A 17,983-nucleotide genomic window follows, 5' to 3' on the forward strand; every position below is an offset into this window, starting at 1 on the left:
TGTAAAGCAATAAAAGAACTTCTGGTGTAATTGAGAGGAACCAGAAATCTTGTAGGCCAGCTTCATTAGCATTATACAGGCAAAAATAATGATCTGCTTGTGATGTAATCGTACTTTACTCATGGGAACTCAGAGTTGTGGAGACTGAAATTATCTGTTGTTAGATTTATTCTGAAGAGTATTTTGGGTAAAACTCTACCATGAAGTCTGCAGTTACAGTTTGAGTCTGAAAGGTGGTGTTCTGAAATTAACCTTTATGTCTATATAGGAAAGAAGATACTTGTCTCTACAGCAAGCTAGAAGAAAAGGTTTCCATAATGATTGGTTATCAGGCCATGTACCAGGTCAGCTAGATGTTGTTGTTTGTGATTGCTGTGCCTTTATTGTATTTTGTGTGATTATTTTAGATATATTTTTAGTTAAAATATGCTTTAAACTTCAGAATGTAGCAGTGTAACAGCTTAAGTAAATTGGTATCTGTCTCAACTGAGATCTTTTTGCATTACTTTTAACATTGTTTCTGCTTTTTTACAGCTCATTTAAAAAATAAATTAATATTCAATAAATGTAACTGAAAAAATTCCCAAAACAATGAGTTACCCATCACAACATATAATCAAAGAGAACACTAATGACAGCTTTTGAAAATACTGTCTGCCTGGCTCATTACATTGCACACCTTACAGTACCATATTTGGGGAACACATGCTGTAACACAGCATTTTAATCAAATTCCTCCTTACACTCTTTCCTACCCTTCCCCCATCAATTTTTGTACTGTTTTATTTTTTTTAAATTATACTAGAAGTATAAACAGCATTCAGGTTGCATCCTGCAGTGATATTAATGATGCTTTCTGTTGTTTCATTTACAAGATTCAACAAGATGCTAATTTTCCATAGCTTGTCTTAATGTGTGACAAAGTATTGTACAGACAAAACAAGTGCAAAGCTTCTGGCTTTACACAGATGCATCTATCTTGCTTTATCACTTGTGTGTGTGCATCTAAACGTGCAAAAGTTCTTAGAAATTACATAAGAATTTACAGAAATATTCTGCAGTGTCATAGTACATGTCTGTGTATAGAAAGGAACTGGTAAATGTGGAAGGCCCATGAAGTATGTTAGGGATTGATAAGTTGTGTAGGTTTGTTTGGTCTTGTGTCTTGGCCAATATTCTGACCAATTAAATAAGTTCCAAAGTCCAGCAGCTAAAAGCTGTTTATTTACGTGGAAGAACAAAAGGCCTTAATTTTTCCATTTCAACTTTATATGCCTTTTATGCTTTTTTTTGGTTACATTGTAACTGTGGATTATGGTATGACTTGGGAAAATATGACTATGAGAATTTTAGGACAGTCAGTTTGGAAGAGGTCATTTGCAGGGGTGGAAGCTGCTGAACATCAGTTATACTGCAAATGTGAAAGCAATTTTAAATTATTTTCATCATGTCCAATTGTACTTCTGTTTCCTACAGTTAAACCAAAATTCATTGGCACAAAAGTCTTTGAAGATTATGACCTCAGGAGGCTGGTAGAGTACATTGACTGGAAGCCCTTCTTCGACGTCTGGCAGCTTAGGGGAAAGTATCCCAACCGGAGTTTCCCTAAGATCTTTAATGACAAAACTGTAGGTGAGTACTGGAATTGCATTTACTTCATATAACAAATGCTAACAGGCCCAATGTGCTGCCGTAAGATTCCAAATGTTTAATGAAATACATTAGGAATAGTACAAATACATGCAAAGAATGTCACTGAAATAATTTGTTCAAAGCAAGGCTTAGTGAACCAACTGTTGCCATGTGAGGCTGGAAAATAAGTGTGGAAAAATGCTCAGTCATCTTACTTAGCATTCACCTGCCAAAGCACAGGGAAGTATTTTATTAACAGAAAATGGCAGCAGAGCACTTAATGTGTCTGTGGGTGAAGATGGCAAGCTCCTCTTGAAGCTATTCTGTAGGCTTTGAAATAGGTGATAAAAATGCAAGGGTGACACTGAAAGCGATGTTCTGGGTCTGCTGCACTGTGGTAATGTCGGTACGTGCACCAGGTCTCTTGCTCATTTTATTCTGTGTTCTCTTCCTCTACTAGGTGCTGGCTGAAACATTTTGTTTGGGTTTTTTTATTCCCTAAGATATATGTTGTTACAGCCCTATGATCACACTGCAATCTTCTATTGCTGTAGCTGACAGATCATTGCAGTCATTGGACAATTATGTGGAACATGAATCAATCTTCAAACAATTCTTAAATCTATTTAGCCAGTTATGAAAACATGCCTTTTCTAAGGCAATTTCGTTGTTTATTTTGTTTTTTAATAGGTGAAGAAGCAAAGAGAGTTTATAATGATGCTCAAGATCTACTGAAAACATTGATTAATGAAAAGAAATTACAAGCCAGAGGTGTGGTTGGGTTCTGGCCAGCTCAAAGTGTTCAGGATGATATCCACTTGTATGCTGCAGAAGAGGCAGTGGGATCTTCAGAACCAATAGCAAAATTTTATGGTTTGAGGCAACAGGTACAGTAACAGCACAATTATTAAGGGACTTTTCTTCCCCCTGAATTTCAGGAATGTAATAGAAGTGCCTTATTAAAATCTGTAGAAAATTGTTGTAATCTTTCTGTGCTATTGTCTTGTCATTTCTTTCAATAATAACAAGATTCTGTTAGTGATGAGCTAGGTCTTTGTATTGTAGTATTTTGCATTGTAATAACTGTACAAAATGCTTTGTAGGTTTGACATCTTCAGATATGTTGTGCATTTTCTGTTTCAATTTTAAGATGTCCTAAAGCAGTATGTTGTATAAATTAATCACATGAATCTTGTTTCAAGATAAATTAGAACCTAATGAACCTTAGTTCTCTAATATCACTGGATTCTACTTTAGATGAAGAATTCTGCTTGAACATGTTAATGCTTAAACCCAGTTAGAATTTAAGAAACATGGAAAATAAAGCCCATTGGAGAGAAGTGTTTCTGATACGCTTAATTTCTCTGTAAAATTCACTATATGAAGGGGCCATTTAGAATTATTTGGCAGCTAATTTTGATGGAGAGAATCATACTTACTTCGATTTGCAGTTAATTTGCTAGATTGAGCTTGCAAGATATTCTGCCTCTCCTTTTTCCCTGTCTTCTGATTTGGCTTCTTCATAGTTCACATATTCAGAATCATCAAATGTGGCAGAAAAAGAGTTTAACTACCTGCATTTCTGGAGTACAGTACTCTGTGAGCACAGTCGTGTGCCAGCATTGCAGAACTGTGCTAAGAAATACGTGGCCCTGTTGCAGTTCCCTGAGATGGATCCAGTGCATCTCGACAGTCCATGGCAGATGTTTATATAAAGCGCTCTCAACAAGCGCCAGTGTTTCAGAGACTTATGGCCTAGTTAAACATTTTGATATCCCATGTAAATCAACTGGCTTTTTCCCAGGATTTTCCCAAGGAAAATACCTGATTTGATGTTGTTCTTGTAATGCTTTTTATTATTGGAATACTGTTCTTTTCCTTAGCTTTTATTATTTTGTATATCCCAATTACTCAGGCTTCTCTCAAAGGTTAAGGTCATGAAACTCTGTGTATACTGTTCTTCTGGACTCCATGTATTTTAGCTGCATCTCTTCCAGCCTGGTGTATACAGTAACTCAGGAGAGTTCTCAGCAGAGCAAAGTAGAAGAGAATAATTGTCTTCTGTTTCTTATATAAAATGTTCCTTTCAGTACACAGAGTTCTCTCCGTGACATTGATGCTAATTTAGGATGTGATATAAATCTAAAAGTTAGAGATGCGTGTAATATTATCCTTAGCTCTAATAATTGCAAATGAATCTTAAAGTTATTATAAATTTCACCTGTGAGGAAAAAGGATATTTTGTTGATTTTATGGTACTTTCTGTAACTGTGCAGGTTAATAGACATTTTTTCTTTGTTTTTCAGAGGTAGGAGTGTTTTATTTGCTTTTAAGATGCAGTTGGGAATGGGTGAAACACATTGCTAAAATATTGTCATTGGTTAAAAAAATTATTCTTCAGCTAAGTGATAGCCATTAAATAACTTTACTCTCTCTGGAAGTTGGGTAGATTTACAAGAACTGTGCCACTTCTTTACAGCAATCATGCTTCCACAATGAATGTACTGATATGATTCAAGATTTCTTTTTGGGTGCTCAGGTACCTCTTTCTGTTACCTTTCTTCCATTTTGGAAGAGGATCCAGTGAGCAGTATAATTCCCTATTTCACAGAATCAATTAGTCGGAAAAGACGTCTGAGATTGAGTCCAACCTATGATTGAACAACCCCATGTCAGCTAGACTGTGGCACTGAGTGCCATGTTCAGTCATCCCTCAAATACCTCTGGGAATAGTGACTCCACCACCTCTTTGAGCAGTCTATTCCAGTATCTGATCACACTTTCTGTGAAAAACTTCCTCCAAATGTCCGACTGAAAACTCCCCTAGCACAGATTAAGACTGTGTCGTCCTGTTCTGGCAGTTGTTACCAGGGAGAAGAGACCAGCCCCCACCTGGCTACAGCCTCTCTTCAGGTGTTGTAGAAAGCCATAAGGTCTCCCCTGAGCCCCATTTTCCCCAGGTCTCTCAGCCACTTCTCACAGGATGAGTGCTCCAGAGCTTCATTGCCCTTCTCTGGACTTGCTACAGCACCTCAGTGTTCTTCCTCAGTTGGGGATCCCAAAACTGAACACAGTATTCAAATGCAGCCTCACCCGTGGCAGGTACAGGGGAAGAATCACTTGTCCTACTGTTTGTGATGCAGGCCAGGGTGCCATTGGCCTTCTTGGTTTCTCTTCAGCTGGATATTGACCAGCACCTCAAGGTCCTTTTCTCTTGGGCCCCTTCCCTTTGCATTAAACCCGCTCGAACTTTGCTTAGGATCCAACTTTCCAGTACTGATACATACATTTTGTTTCTGCTTGTGTGTGATTAGTAAAAAGTCTGCATCCTGGGCACTGTTTTGTCTGGATTACTGAGCACATAGTTTGTAGCATAAGGAGTGTTTATAAACTCATAGCCATTCTACAGTGGGAGTTGCTGAAGAATTCTTCAGTTTGCACATCAGCCATCAGTTTTATTAACAAATGTGGAATCTGTTAGGGGTGGAGATGAAATATTCCTCCTCTTACCCAGTTGTTGGCACAAGACTATTCCTTACTTTGTAATAATTTTTTTGCAGTATAAGCTGTTAAATCTTAGTAGCTGTAAATAGAAGCAAAATGTGCATTCAGTGCTGCATCTCTCTTCTTTGATGTTTTGTTCTTCAGTGGTCCAAATGTCCCCAGAGTAAGAGAGGTGGTTTTCTTCTAACTACAGAAAAACTACCATGGCTCAAAGACTAGTTAGGTGTTTGTCAGAAATACTCCAGGCCCTTTAGTCTTAAAAATACTGGTCTTTAGCTTAATACTGCACTAATGATTTATTTTAAAATGTTCTGATTTATCGCATTGATTTTGTTACTTTAGGCTGAAAAGGACTCTGCCTGCACAGATCCATATTACTGCCTCTCTGACTTCATAGCACCCCTGGATTCTGGCATTTGTGACTACTTGGGGCTGTTTGCAGTGGCCTGCTTTGGTGTAGAGGATTTATGCAGTGAATTTAGGAAACAGGAGGATGAATACAACATCATAATGGTGAAGGCTCTTGGTGATCGGTTGGCGGAGGTATGAGGTTTTATCACGTGTTTCCTTCCAACTTTCAGCAAACTTAGAGCCGCTTCAGTACAATGCAAGTGGAGCTAGCTCTAGCTGGGGACTTCAAGCTATAGCAGGGTTTCAGAAATTATTATTATTATTGTTGTTGTTGAAGATGTTTACTAAAGTGGGAATTCTTCCTGAAGGGCAACTGGTGCTGGTAAATCACATAGGCTGCAGAAGCAGTTCAGAAAATCGGTTTCCCACTTTGAGCTAGAGGAAAAGTCCTCTGCTAAAAGGAGCAGCAGCACACACTTGTATCTGATTGTAGCATGGAGCAAGAATGATGTGGCCTTCCATAGCTAGATCTGGGCCAGACACCCAGATAATCAAGACCTAATGACCTCAGTGCTATAATTAAGTGTCGCTACCATAGGTTAATGTGTTTTGTCTTTTTGGGTTACTTGTCCACATCTTTACCTCTTTAAAGCAGGACAAACAAAAAAGCACATATGCCAATAAGAGAAGTAACTAACTTCTTGAATTAGCAAAATAAGCGTTTCATGTGAACTTTAATTCTTTCAAATATCTCAGCTGTGTTAAGAACTCTCTTTAAAATGAAAATGGGAATGTGAAAAAGCATCTGTCATTGTTAATCAATCAGCTATTGCATCGGTCTGTACAAAGTAAAAAATAAAAAAAATATATTTTCATTCTATTCCAAGGCATTTGCTGAGGAGCTTCATGAAAGAGTTCGAAGGGAATTCTGGGGTTACTGTAGTAGCGAGCAGCTGGATCTCTCTGGCCTACGCAAAATTAAATATGACGGAATTCGCCCTGCCCCTGGATATCCCAGCCAGCCTGACCATACAGAAAAACTCACCATGTGGAAACTTGCAAACATTGAGGAAACAACAGGTAACTTTGCTTTGCTAAGATTCTTAAACAGCTTTTTATGTGAAATCAAAATTCCAACCAAAGAAAAATTGGCTGGTGCAGAATTACAGAATTACATTCCCAGTGCTTCTGGGAATTGCTGTCTTTTCCTTTTTATTCCCTTTTTATTTTGCCTCATTCAAGGAAGAATTTGCAAAACATTGCCAGTGCTTTTGGTGGAGGAGTTGTGTCCCTAATTAGCAGATTGCATGCAAACAGGGTTCTGCTGCACAGAAAAAATTTCTGGCATCCTTATGGTGGTAAGATGACATTTCAGATAGAAACAGGAAAAAAAGTCAATTCAGCAGAGTATTTCCTGGTCTGCAGGAATCCTGAGATGGTAATTTTTAAAAAGGGATTAAATCCATTTGTTTTCCTCTTACATTTTGCATGTCAGATGTTTCACTGTTACTTCCACAATTCCAAAAATAATTTTCAGTGCTTCAAAACTTCATTTGCCAAAATGTCCAAGTTTTTTCCTTCAAACCATAGAGTTACTCTACAGTAATTGTAATGAAAGTCTGTGGTATGTTTAAAGTTCTAAAGTTTTCTTAATCGTTAAGTTGAAAAAGGGGTTGGTTTCAGCTTTCATTGAAAGCTGCTTGGTTTTTTTGAGTTTGCTTGAAGCCACCCAGCATGAAAAAAGGCTCTGAATTTGTGCTTAATCTTAATTCAAAGAATAATAAAATCCTTATTCTCTTTTCCAGGAATTGGTCTAACAGAATCACTAGCAATGATACCTGCTTCTGCAGTTTCTGGCCTTTATTTTTCCAGTCCCAATTCCAAATATTTTGCTGTTGGCAAGATATGTAAAGATCAGGTAACTAACACCATCAATTGTAGTAGAGTCAGAGCATTCAAAATAATCTTATAAGCAGATGTCTTAAAAATTTTGTAAACATTTAAAGCTGGCGTTTCAAAATTTTCATCGTATTTTGTGATCCCTTTGCAGGTTGAAGATTATGCACTGAGAAAAAATTTATCTGTGGCAGAGGTGGAGAAGTGGCTGGAACCCATTTTGGGATATGATACTGAACAACTGTGATATTTGTGGGTGAACTTCCTTTTTTGATGGTCTTGTTTGCCAGAAGGAACAAGAAGATTCTTCCCACTGGAAGCAGCTTTCTTCCATCCACCCCAGTAGCTTGTCTGATTGTCTTAAATTTTTAATCAAGGAACTTAATATTTCACATCAAGTCTGCCTGGTGCCCTTGGCTTGGGACCATGAATGTATTTAGTTGCTCAGTCACAGCAGCATACTTTTATTTATTTTTGTTTTCACAAAGACTCTAGCACAGAAAGTAGGTGTAGGGTGAGATGGGGAAACTGCAAAGCTTTCCTTTTCTCTGGAAGATTTTGAAATCAGGGGCAAGAATTTCTCTCCCATGGCTGTGGATATGCGTAGAACAGAATTTGACTTCTGTTATTTTAGTGTGTTTTGGTAAGTCCAGGGACAGAAATATGATGCAATTCTTTTGCAAAGTCACAAAATGTTTTATACTGAGTGATCAAGAACAACTGAAGTACAACAGATCTCCTTTTAAAAAATCATCTGCTCAGTGTTTAATCTTGTGCTTGGGAATACACATTCTTCTCAATGGTAGAACTATAAGAATAATACAATCTTCTGGAGTAGTATCAGAGATCTGTATTGGGAAATGGGATGACAGAGCCCTTGGACTTGTCTTCTCTGTGCTTCCTCTTCCTTTCAGCAAGTCACAATCTGTCTATTCTGTATAAAGGGTACTGGCACTTCCTACCTTTCAGTTAATGTTGTCAAGCTTAATTCATACATAAACAATCATTTGTACATGAAAATTATGAGAGTAGCATATTTGCTACTGTAGACAGCTAGAAAGCTTGGAGCTGACTTTTACAAAATTTTAACCTTCCAGAAAACTGGATTTTAAAAGCAAATAGTACTGTCATATGTAACAGCTAATATTGTAGACTATTCTTCAGATTTAACTGACTGTGCTAATCGTTCATAGCTTTCAATAATTTCTGAAAAGTGTTTCAAGTATTATTTAAATGCTAATTTGTAAAATATTAGGACAGAACCCCCTCATTTTTTGGTCTCTAATTGTAAACAAAAGACCAATATTGTAAGGAAGATCTTTTAATAGTTTATTGCAGTCTATTAATAGCTACATAATTTTTGTAATGTCTTCATCTAACTTTATGCTGAAAGACTCATCTTGTATCAGCAGTTTAATAAAGATGGTGTTATCCTATTAAAATCCTTTAAATGGCAACAATAAAATGTGTGCAGTAATCTGAACAGATAATGTCAAAATTAATATGTGCTTGTACCATGAACCTGAAATTATAGAGGCTGCTATGGGGTTTTTAAAGTAGTTGTGTGTGTTCTTAACTGAATCTTTTAGAATGGCTCATCCTTTAATGACTTACAAAAATAATTTCTAAATGGATCTCCCCTCCCCCTGCCTCCCTCCATGTCAAGGGACTTGTCACAAGTCCTTGCTCAGCAGCTGATTTTTGTAGTGGGAACAGTTTCTCAGTAGAACACTCGTTTAGACTGCCAAAAATAAAGTAAAATGTTCTTAATATAAAAGATTATTTGTTCCTGAAATATGCCGCACATGAAAATTGCAGTCCTCTCTGCTGTGTTTTTGGTAATTGCACTTCTGCTGATCAATTTAATGCTTGGAATCTCTCCTCTCCGGCACTCTTCCATATTCTTACATTTGGAAGCAGACTACCTTTAGTCTGAAAATTTGATTGTGTGAATGGGGTCAAAGTTTGACTTGCTCAGCTTGGTTTGTTTATTGATTTATTTTCCTGAAATCAGTGGCAGCCAGTTCAGTGAGTACAGCTGGCAGCAGGAGGTCCCTGCTGTCTAACAGTGGTGGTGTTACTTGGTGTACACGCAGAGGCTTTCAAATGGAGTGTGGTTGCTTTAGCCCTTCACACATGGCATCACACACTGAGAAAATCTTCATGTTTGCCTGCAAAACTTGTCATTGGGAGAATCTGTTTGGAATAATTACTCCTGGTTATTATGCAAATGTTTTTATAAGGAACAATTACCTTAAAGCTTTGTTATTTTAAATTGTCAGTTGACATTTTGGGTAAGACAAATTTTCATTCTTGTCTCCAGAACTAAGTTAAATTGTGAAGTAAAAGAGTCTCGTAATTGTACCAGGTAAGGCTGTTTCACTTGATAGACAAGTTTAGAATTCATAAAATATTTTTGCAGTGCTTTTCTGAATACTACTAACAAAGGTTCTAGATGTAAGAGATGATGGAAAATTTAGAATGCTCTGTAAATTACTCTGGTTTAGTTCTTGTGAGTAATAGAGTTTGGATACTGGGTTTTTTTTCTTGTAAGTCCGGCCAGCAGACTGGAGATTAAGTTTTGAGGCACATAAATTTTATGACTGTGAGGAGGGAATATTACCCTTAAACCTGCCCCTTCATTAGCAGGTCTGTTTCAGTGCTGCTGTTACTCCTGGGAAGAATCTGGTGCAGCTTATTTTGTCAGGAGACTGCTATCAAGGTCAGTTCATGTCTCAAAAAAACCCTAAAACTCACTTTTTTTTTTGGCAAGTATTTCTGCATTTTTTGTGAAGCTTCTGATTTCTTGCTTAACAGTGTGAAAGTTATACACCCTTTCAGTTAATTTCTGCTTCTTAAAACACAAGTCATGTCCAGAAAAAGAGGGGAATAGTGATAGGCCTATGAGGGCCTTGCCTTTTCTAAAAGGATTTGTTTACTAGTAACGGTGACTGGGTGTCATTAATTTCCCTTTTTAAATCTTTGTCTGGTTTACCTGAGCATGCCTTGAAAAAGTGGATTCAGGGTCTTAAAATGAAGACCAGGAAAAGAAAAAAGTCAATTAATTAGTTCAGGAGGGTGGTTCCCTTACAGAAACAGTAGCACACGGTCTCAGTCCCTGGAGAAAGGGATTCCTGTGCCCTCAATTTATTATGGCCTTGTCACAGCAAAGCCTGTTCAGACCTGATACTAAGTTTTTTTCATTTGATTGTCAGGCTTCTGTAGGTGCCAGTTTTCAAATGAAGATGCACTGTGAACAGAATGCCAACACATCCACCCTGCTTTCACCCAGCATTTGTAAACTGTTCAGCTAAAGGCAGTACAGAAAACCCAGTGGAGTTTGCCCCCATGTGTGTTCTAATAATACCAGCATGGCTGAATATCGCGAGTTTCTGACCATGCCACGTGCCTGACATAAATAGCTATGCAAAGGAGACCTCAGCTGAGATTACCAAACTTGGTGCTTTGGGTTTGTGATTCAGCTTCAGCCAGGATGGCAAAAGCAAGCTAATAATTATTCTTGCTGTCCTGAATCTGCCGTGATGACTGTGGGATGAAAGGCGTTGTTTTCTTCCCCACTGCCCTGGTGTGTCCTGTGCCCACAGCTCCTGATCAGGCCAAGGGGTATGATCCCAGGCCAGGGTGGGGTGGTCTCTGCTGTTCCTTCCTACAGAAAGAGCACGAAGTATGTGGAGGGAGTTTGGAAACTCACACTGAACCCCTGTTAGTTCTTAGCTCATAGTCTTTCCTGTCCCATCTTCCTGTCAAACTGGCATCTTCTTCCTCCTTTTCCCTCCAGCAGCCCTCCTCTATAGCTGCACGTCAAGGTGCTCTTGACGTAGGTTCTGCCAAAATGAAGCTGTAGGAATCTTTAAAAAGTTTGTTTTATGTCTGAACAAGTTACTGTTCCAGAAAGAGAGGATTTTTCATCGGCAAACATTGGCTAATATTAATAAATGGTGCTGATAGCTCTGCCTATGGGAGCCTTATACTGTGTATGTCAATCATTCCTAAAATACTAATGAGAAGGCCACACAATGGGATAAACTATTCCCTGTGTTTTAACTGCATCTCTAGTTACATGGTGGTTTTCATCTAGATAGCAAAACCAAAATGTGTCTTTAATTGCATCCTTTGTCAGTGTGCTGTTTTAAGCCCACAGTTAATAATAAGCTGGTAGTAAAACTAAATAAAACTAATGTAATTTTCAACTGAAGCATTTTAATGGTATGGACTACTTAGAAGTAAAGAATTTATCCATGCCTTGCTGTTATAACAAACGCTTTTAAAATTCTTTAGGCAGCTGATGACTTAAATATATTATGAAGCAAAATTTATCTTGACTAAAAACTCAGGTTACAAAACACTTATAATTTGATTGAAAAGGCTTTATCACTGCTTTCTAGAAATAGCTGATAAAAATGATTTATGAGACTGGAAAGTTTGCTGCACTAGCTGCAGAAATTTCTACATATGACAAAAGAAGATAGAGTAGTGTGGGATTCACCGAGGGTAACTTAATTGCAGAAGAACAGGCAGTTCTTGAGAAGAACTGAAAGATTAAGTTATGGCGAATGTAAGTCTCTTACAACCAAGATATTCACAACATTAGTAATTGCAGTAAATGAAAATAAGGGAAACATTTTTATGTGCACATTATAGGAAATGCAATTTGAGAATAATTTTAAAGGAGCTTTCCTCAATCTAATGCATACTTGGGATTGATGAGTTGTATTTGCACGTTTAGAATGGAAGAAGGAGGAGGAAATAATAATTAGGTCGTGAACTTGTTCTGGTGTTAAGTAAGAAGCTGTTGAAAAAAAGGATAGCCCATGTCACAACACCCCCCCCCTCCCCATTTTGAAGTTGTTGGATTCATTACTTACATGATCGTTTCTGAAAGGATTTTCAGTGACACTGGCATTCCTTGACTCTGGAAAAATATTGGGAGAAATGAAAATAAACTAGCCAGTTTTTTCCACAGTTTTCAAAAGTTAAAACTCTGCATCAGCTCTGTAGCTGCACATAGGTAGGTGTCAGTACAATTTTGATCCAAGAATTCCTTTGGTCTAGCAGATAAAATGACTCTGGATGTGTAGGTGTAATGGATTTTTTTTCCTTACTCAAGTTGTTGAAAAGATCAATTTTTCCTGTTAGAGTGCAACTTTTAGGGGATGTTTTGTTCTTACTTTACTTCTTTATATACTTGATCTGTACTTGTTTCCCCTTCTCTGACTTCACAATACAGATATGGAGATGTGACTGAAAGTTCTGTAATGTCCTGTGAATGCCATATGTTTGTGTTTTTAATTAAAAATACATGTTATTTTCAGGTTTTGTTGAATTTCATCAAGGTTCTTGCCAAGTAGCTTCTTCCCAGGAAGTGGACAACTTTATTCCTTTTGATCCGGCCATCAGTTGGAAATCTAGGTTGAGGTTCAGAAGTGGAGAGCAAATATGAGGTCTAGAAAAGGTGTCAGTTCTCTGTGGTTGGTGGACTCCTTCTGTACCTCTGTTCCTGCTGTGACCTTGTGAGAAGAGCTGTGTTTGTCTCTCTCTGTCGATTAGGGCGGCGGTGGGACACCAAGGCAGGGAGATGAAACGCTGCCCTGTATGGCCAAAGGACTTGTTTTGCAGACTGCCCTTTGCAGGTGCCTCAGTACAACGTGTGCTCCTGCCTGCCTGGTCAGGGCCTGTTTCCAGCTGCTGTCTCAAGCTCATCTGTACTCAGCTGCTTTTATTTCAGGAAGCTGCTACTTATGAGATCTCCTGCTAAGTGCTGCGCAAGGTCCTCTTTGCATAATCGGTCATTTGCAATGGCTGGCTTCACAGTAATTATCTGCTGGTACAGTTTTGGCCTTGTTTAGTTTTTCTGTAACCAAATAGATGGCTTTCTCCAGAATACTAATGCAGAGCACATAAACACATTGTTTCTCTCTGGCCCATAAGATCAGATTTTACTATCACCACTTAACCTAACAACTTTACTCATGTGGTCAAGGATTTGCTACTTATGAAAGCATGACCTTGTTTGTGCTTTATTTGGGAAGTAAATGTAACCACTTGGGTTTATTGCTTTTATTTCTTCCAAATATTGTTTCTCACTTCTCAGGGCAGCTAAAGGAACAGAAGTTATTATTATACAGTTGTTATAATACCAGATACACACATGTGATAAGGACTACGAAAGCAAGACATTAAAAACTTAACATGATGTAGGAGTGTGTACACTCCTTACCAATTATCATCTTGTCTCTAAAGATAAGCATTAGCTGAAAATGCTGTAAGACGGGAGTCAGCAGTCAGCTGGGGGTACATGAAGATTTTAGACTTTCATGTGTTGGATCAGCAGGATTTCATTAGGCATTGTATTGCGTGCTTTGCCTCTTTCTGTGTCACTGTCTCCCTCAACTGCAACCGGCTACTGCATCCAAATTTCTGGGTATTCCACAAGAAGGGTTTGACATGGGTTTTGTTGAAGTTTATGTGCATTTGCAGGATTACTTGTCCAAAAGTTTAAAGTACCACACTGGAGATAAATGATTCAAGTTCTTGAACCATAAAATACTTGCTTTTCCTCAAAAAGTTCCCAGGTACTGACACATTTTTTATTTCTTCGTGAACAGAACCAAATATCCTGCATTTTCTCAAAACTACAAGTATGCTGGAGGAGGGAGTGAATATCAGTGAGAGGACTTTTTGTGGTGCTGTTTTATTCTCAGTTCTTGATCAGCATTATCTTTTGGGTGTCATATTCATTGCTTGAGAGCTGAAGTGAGCTAGAACATCTCTTAGCTTGTTTTCTAGTGCTGACCCAGCTGCTATTAAAGTGTCAGGAAAAATTACTACCTCTCCAAAACACCAGTTTGATCAGTCCTAGTGCAGTAATCTGGAAAGAATATTAGGTCGAAAATACTTCAGGACTAACAGGATGTGCTGTTAAACCTCCTTCAGTGCTCAGCTTCATTGAAATAGATGGCTGGGACTATGAAAGTAATTTTTACTCTCATTCTGAAGCACTTACCTGAGAGAAAGTGCTACCCTATCAAGCCAGGAATAGATGAGCTTTCCAGTCCAGTGTGATTAATGGTAGCTATCCATCTCAGGGATGCTTGAGGGAGATTGCCTAACAGAACCAGCAACGTGGGCATTGATTCTATTCTGTACTCTGAGTGATGGAAGGTGTTAGAGTGCCTTGGTTCAGCACATGAAGATTGGTAAATACTCCAAAAATATTTTTGTGTTTTTAAGCCTCTTGTGATTTTTAAGCAAATATTGTTTAATGAGAGTTTGAATTTCAGAGTCTTTGATAGTTGTGAACATACATTGTGCTAACTTTCTATATACTCCTGGAGTTTCACTTGGCCATTTTTTAAACAAGAGCTGCCTTTTAGTTAAACTTCCTCCTTAAATATAGGTTTCATATTGTGTAACTACAAATATCAGGAAAATCACAGTACTGTCACATATTTCGTGCTGTTCATGCACACAAAGTGCTGAGCACTGGCAAGGCAGCTGCTGCAGTATGGTTATTGCTAATCAATCTGAATAAATTTGAGAATTTTATTGCAGTTTCTCTCCAGAACTGTCAGCATGAAGTATACAAAATCTCTTGCTTTTGTAGCTCAAATGAAGCCTGTAATGAGGTGAAATTCTTAATGTTATATAAGACATCTTATCATGTGGTCTCTTGATCTGTCAGTAAAATATGCCTTGATTATAAGTAAACTGAGAGTGCTTTTTCATTTCCTTATGGTACTTTTATTGGCTCTATACTTCTGTGGAACTTTTTTTTTTTTTTAATTCATCATATTTCTGCTGCCTCTGCTGCTTCCAGTCTCACCACTGGAGTTTTTACTTGGCTTCTAGAACATTACAATTCACTTTCAGTCATGCGTATTTGCCAAGTGTCTTGGATGTCATACTTAACAGTTTTCGTATCTTCTGTAGGAAATGCCACCATTTGCAAAGAGTCCATGCATTGCACTCAGCTTTATTGTTGCTGGGAATCTTCCTAAGCCAACTGCTGACTGAGGAGTAGAGAGTGCTGGAAAATTAGGCAGACCAAGTAAATGTGTGAACAATGTAAATGTTTACCTCTGTGCATTTGGGTTACAGGGATTTCTTTTTTACCAAAGGAGGCCTGATATTTCAGAGCTTATAACACTGTATTCACTGATTGCTTAGAAAAATAAATGCCTGAACTGTGCTCCTGTCTCTTTCCCAGGTAAGAATCATTTTATTTACTACAAAGCTGATAACAATTACAGGATTTGAGGAAATTAAACATGAGGCTGCTGCTGAAGTTAAATATATTTCTTCACATTAATTTGACTGAAAAGCCCTAAATTAGTTAAGGAGAAACATGAGTGGTTTTGGTTTTGTCTCCAAAATAAGTTTTCCATATGACATTTTGTGGGTGTGGCTGTATGGCTGTTTCCTCTGAAGCAAAAACTGAAGCACTTCAAATATTTATATCACAAACACTACAAGCTTTTTAGTATCTGTGGTGGAAGATATTTTCCCTTGCTGTAAGGAGTACCCCTGTTGATGAGTATTGGGAAAAAGCCATTATTTAATCACAGGATCATAGAATATACTGAGTTGGAAGGGACCCTTCAGGATCTTTGAGTCCAGCTCCTGATCCTGTGCAGGACACCCCAAGAATCACACCATATACCTGAGAACATTGTCCAGACACTTGAACTCTCCTAGGCTTGATGCTGTGACAGCTATGATTGAAGGATAGCAGGTACCTGCACAGATTACTGTTCAAGGGCTGAAAATCCCACATTATCAAAATCCCACATTATCAAATTTGTCCAACTCTGCTATTGAACTTTTAGGCACTTTATTTAAGTATACTTGTTTTGGTCATCTGCTAGTTCTACCCAGTACAGCTGATTGGTCCTTTAGTCATACTCGGCTTTGTCAGTCCCTGGAAACAGCCATGTAAGTAGGGAAATGTTTTGGATTAAGAAACATAATCTGTCACTGGATGATACATTTCCATCTTTCATAGCCACAAGAGCCACTTTCTGGGTTTAGTTCTGCACAATATGGTGGAGAGTTCTGATATGTTTTTAATTAATTTTTGAAGACTGCAATCATTAGGGCCTCTACTTATACATATTTAAATGGTTGTGAGTCTTGGATTAAGAAATTTAAACAAACAACTAAAACAAACACAGAGAACCCAGTAGCAAACAATTGTAAATTTAAATGCTAATCTCCAGGCTAGTCTGTGATACTTGAGTCCAGTTAGTATTTCCATTAACTGGTACACTCTTCACCTGCACTCATGTAATATACATGGAACTGTAACAGTTGTCTTTGCAAGGGAATATTTCAAATAAATAATTCCTAGATGGCTGCTGGTAATGACAAACCAGTATTTACCTGTATAAAACACCAATACCTATATTGATTAACATTTTTGGTACCATTCTGGTGGCAGAGATAAGAACAGGAGTCAGCCTGGTTTTACAACTCAGCACTTCTGTTTTCAGCCAATTAAAAAACCGCAAACAAACAAAAGAATCCACAAATGACAAGGCTTCATTTCAGCCTGTTTGGTGCAAATGGGTGAGCATTTGCCCTGCAACACTGCTGCAAGGGGTGATGGGCTGGGTGTAGACTGCAGGATGCATGAAGATTCTGGTGCATTCAGCTTCAGCATGGCCCTATGCCCAAATGCATGCAGGGAGGAGAGCCAAGTGTGCACTTGGAGAATGATGTGGACTCATCCTGTCTGATGGCTAGGGATCAGTGAAATCCAGTTCCCATATGTCACCTCTTGATTTACTATGAAGCTACTGTGGAAAATTGTCAGCACACAAAGCAAATTGATTTCTCCTAATAGTTTGTGTGAATTTTATTCTCAGTTCTTGGGATTCTTGACCAGCTGTTGCCACAGAGTAGCTGCAACAGTGCATGAAAGTATTCCCAGTAGAAGCAACTAGTGCAGCACAGTGTGGAAGATACCACTGCTTATAGGATTTGGGAATTGACTGCTGGATAACCTTGCAACAGTGCACTTGAGATATGACTTAGCAGCCTGTAATTTGTGTTCAATTTGAGCCCCAAGATGGTTTTTTAAAACCCATGGATATGGGTTTTAAAACTCCTTAATGAAAAACTGTAGATAATGTAGTCCCTGTAATATTTTGATTCTTCTGTCAAAACTCAATGATTAGCTGAACTCCAATTTATACCATAAACCTGATCCATCTTAGAATGCAATTGGCCTGACTTTAAAATATATTCTGTTAGTAGAGAGCAACCATGCTGCCTTTTCCCAGTAAAATGAAATGTTGCTGAATACAGTTACCCAATTACTCTGCAGAAGCCAAATATACTGTACTCAAGGTTGTGCTTTATTAGCCAGCAAAATTCTTACGGATCCCAAAATCTGAAATCTGCTACATGCCTTTTTGAATTCTAGAATGTGTGAGCAGTGGGTGTTAGATTATTAGACAAAAAATATTGCTGAGCTTGTTATATTTTCAAAGGCACAATAGTTTTAAGAAATAACTTTTTGCTGGAAAAAATTGCATATAAGCATAAAATATTTAATTCTTCCAGAGAGATAACTGGGCAG

General features: G+C 38.0%; 1 protein-coding gene across 1 annotated transcript in view; it reads left to right on the plus strand.

Moving 5' to 3' along the window:
* The window catches only part of MTR (5-methyltetrahydrofolate-homocysteine methyltransferase), a 51,543-nt gene extending 42,670 nt beyond the window's left edge, over window positions 1-8,873 (plus strand). Inside the window, exons 27-33 of the mRNA XM_059469365.1 lie at window positions 269-344; window positions 1,477-1,632; window positions 2,323-2,519; window positions 5,479-5,679; window positions 6,375-6,567; window positions 7,293-7,405; window positions 7,538-8,873. Coding sequence (XP_059325348.1) covers window positions 269-344; window positions 1,477-1,632; window positions 2,323-2,519; window positions 5,479-5,679; window positions 6,375-6,567; window positions 7,293-7,405; window positions 7,538-7,630 — 1,029 coding nt within the window. The 3' untranslated portion in view covers window positions 7,631-8,873. The remainder of the gene's footprint in view (window positions 1-268; window positions 345-1,476; window positions 1,633-2,322; window positions 2,520-5,478; window positions 5,680-6,374; window positions 6,568-7,292; window positions 7,406-7,537) is intronic.
* The last annotated feature ends 9,110 nt before the right edge of the window (window positions 8,874-17,983 follow it).

This window comes from Ammospiza nelsoni, chromosome 3 (assembly GCF_027579445.1).
Source record: "Ammospiza nelsoni isolate bAmmNel1 chromosome 3, bAmmNel1.pri, whole genome shotgun sequence".
NCBI lineage: Eukaryota > Metazoa > Chordata > Aves > Passeriformes > Passerellidae > Ammospiza > Ammospiza nelsoni.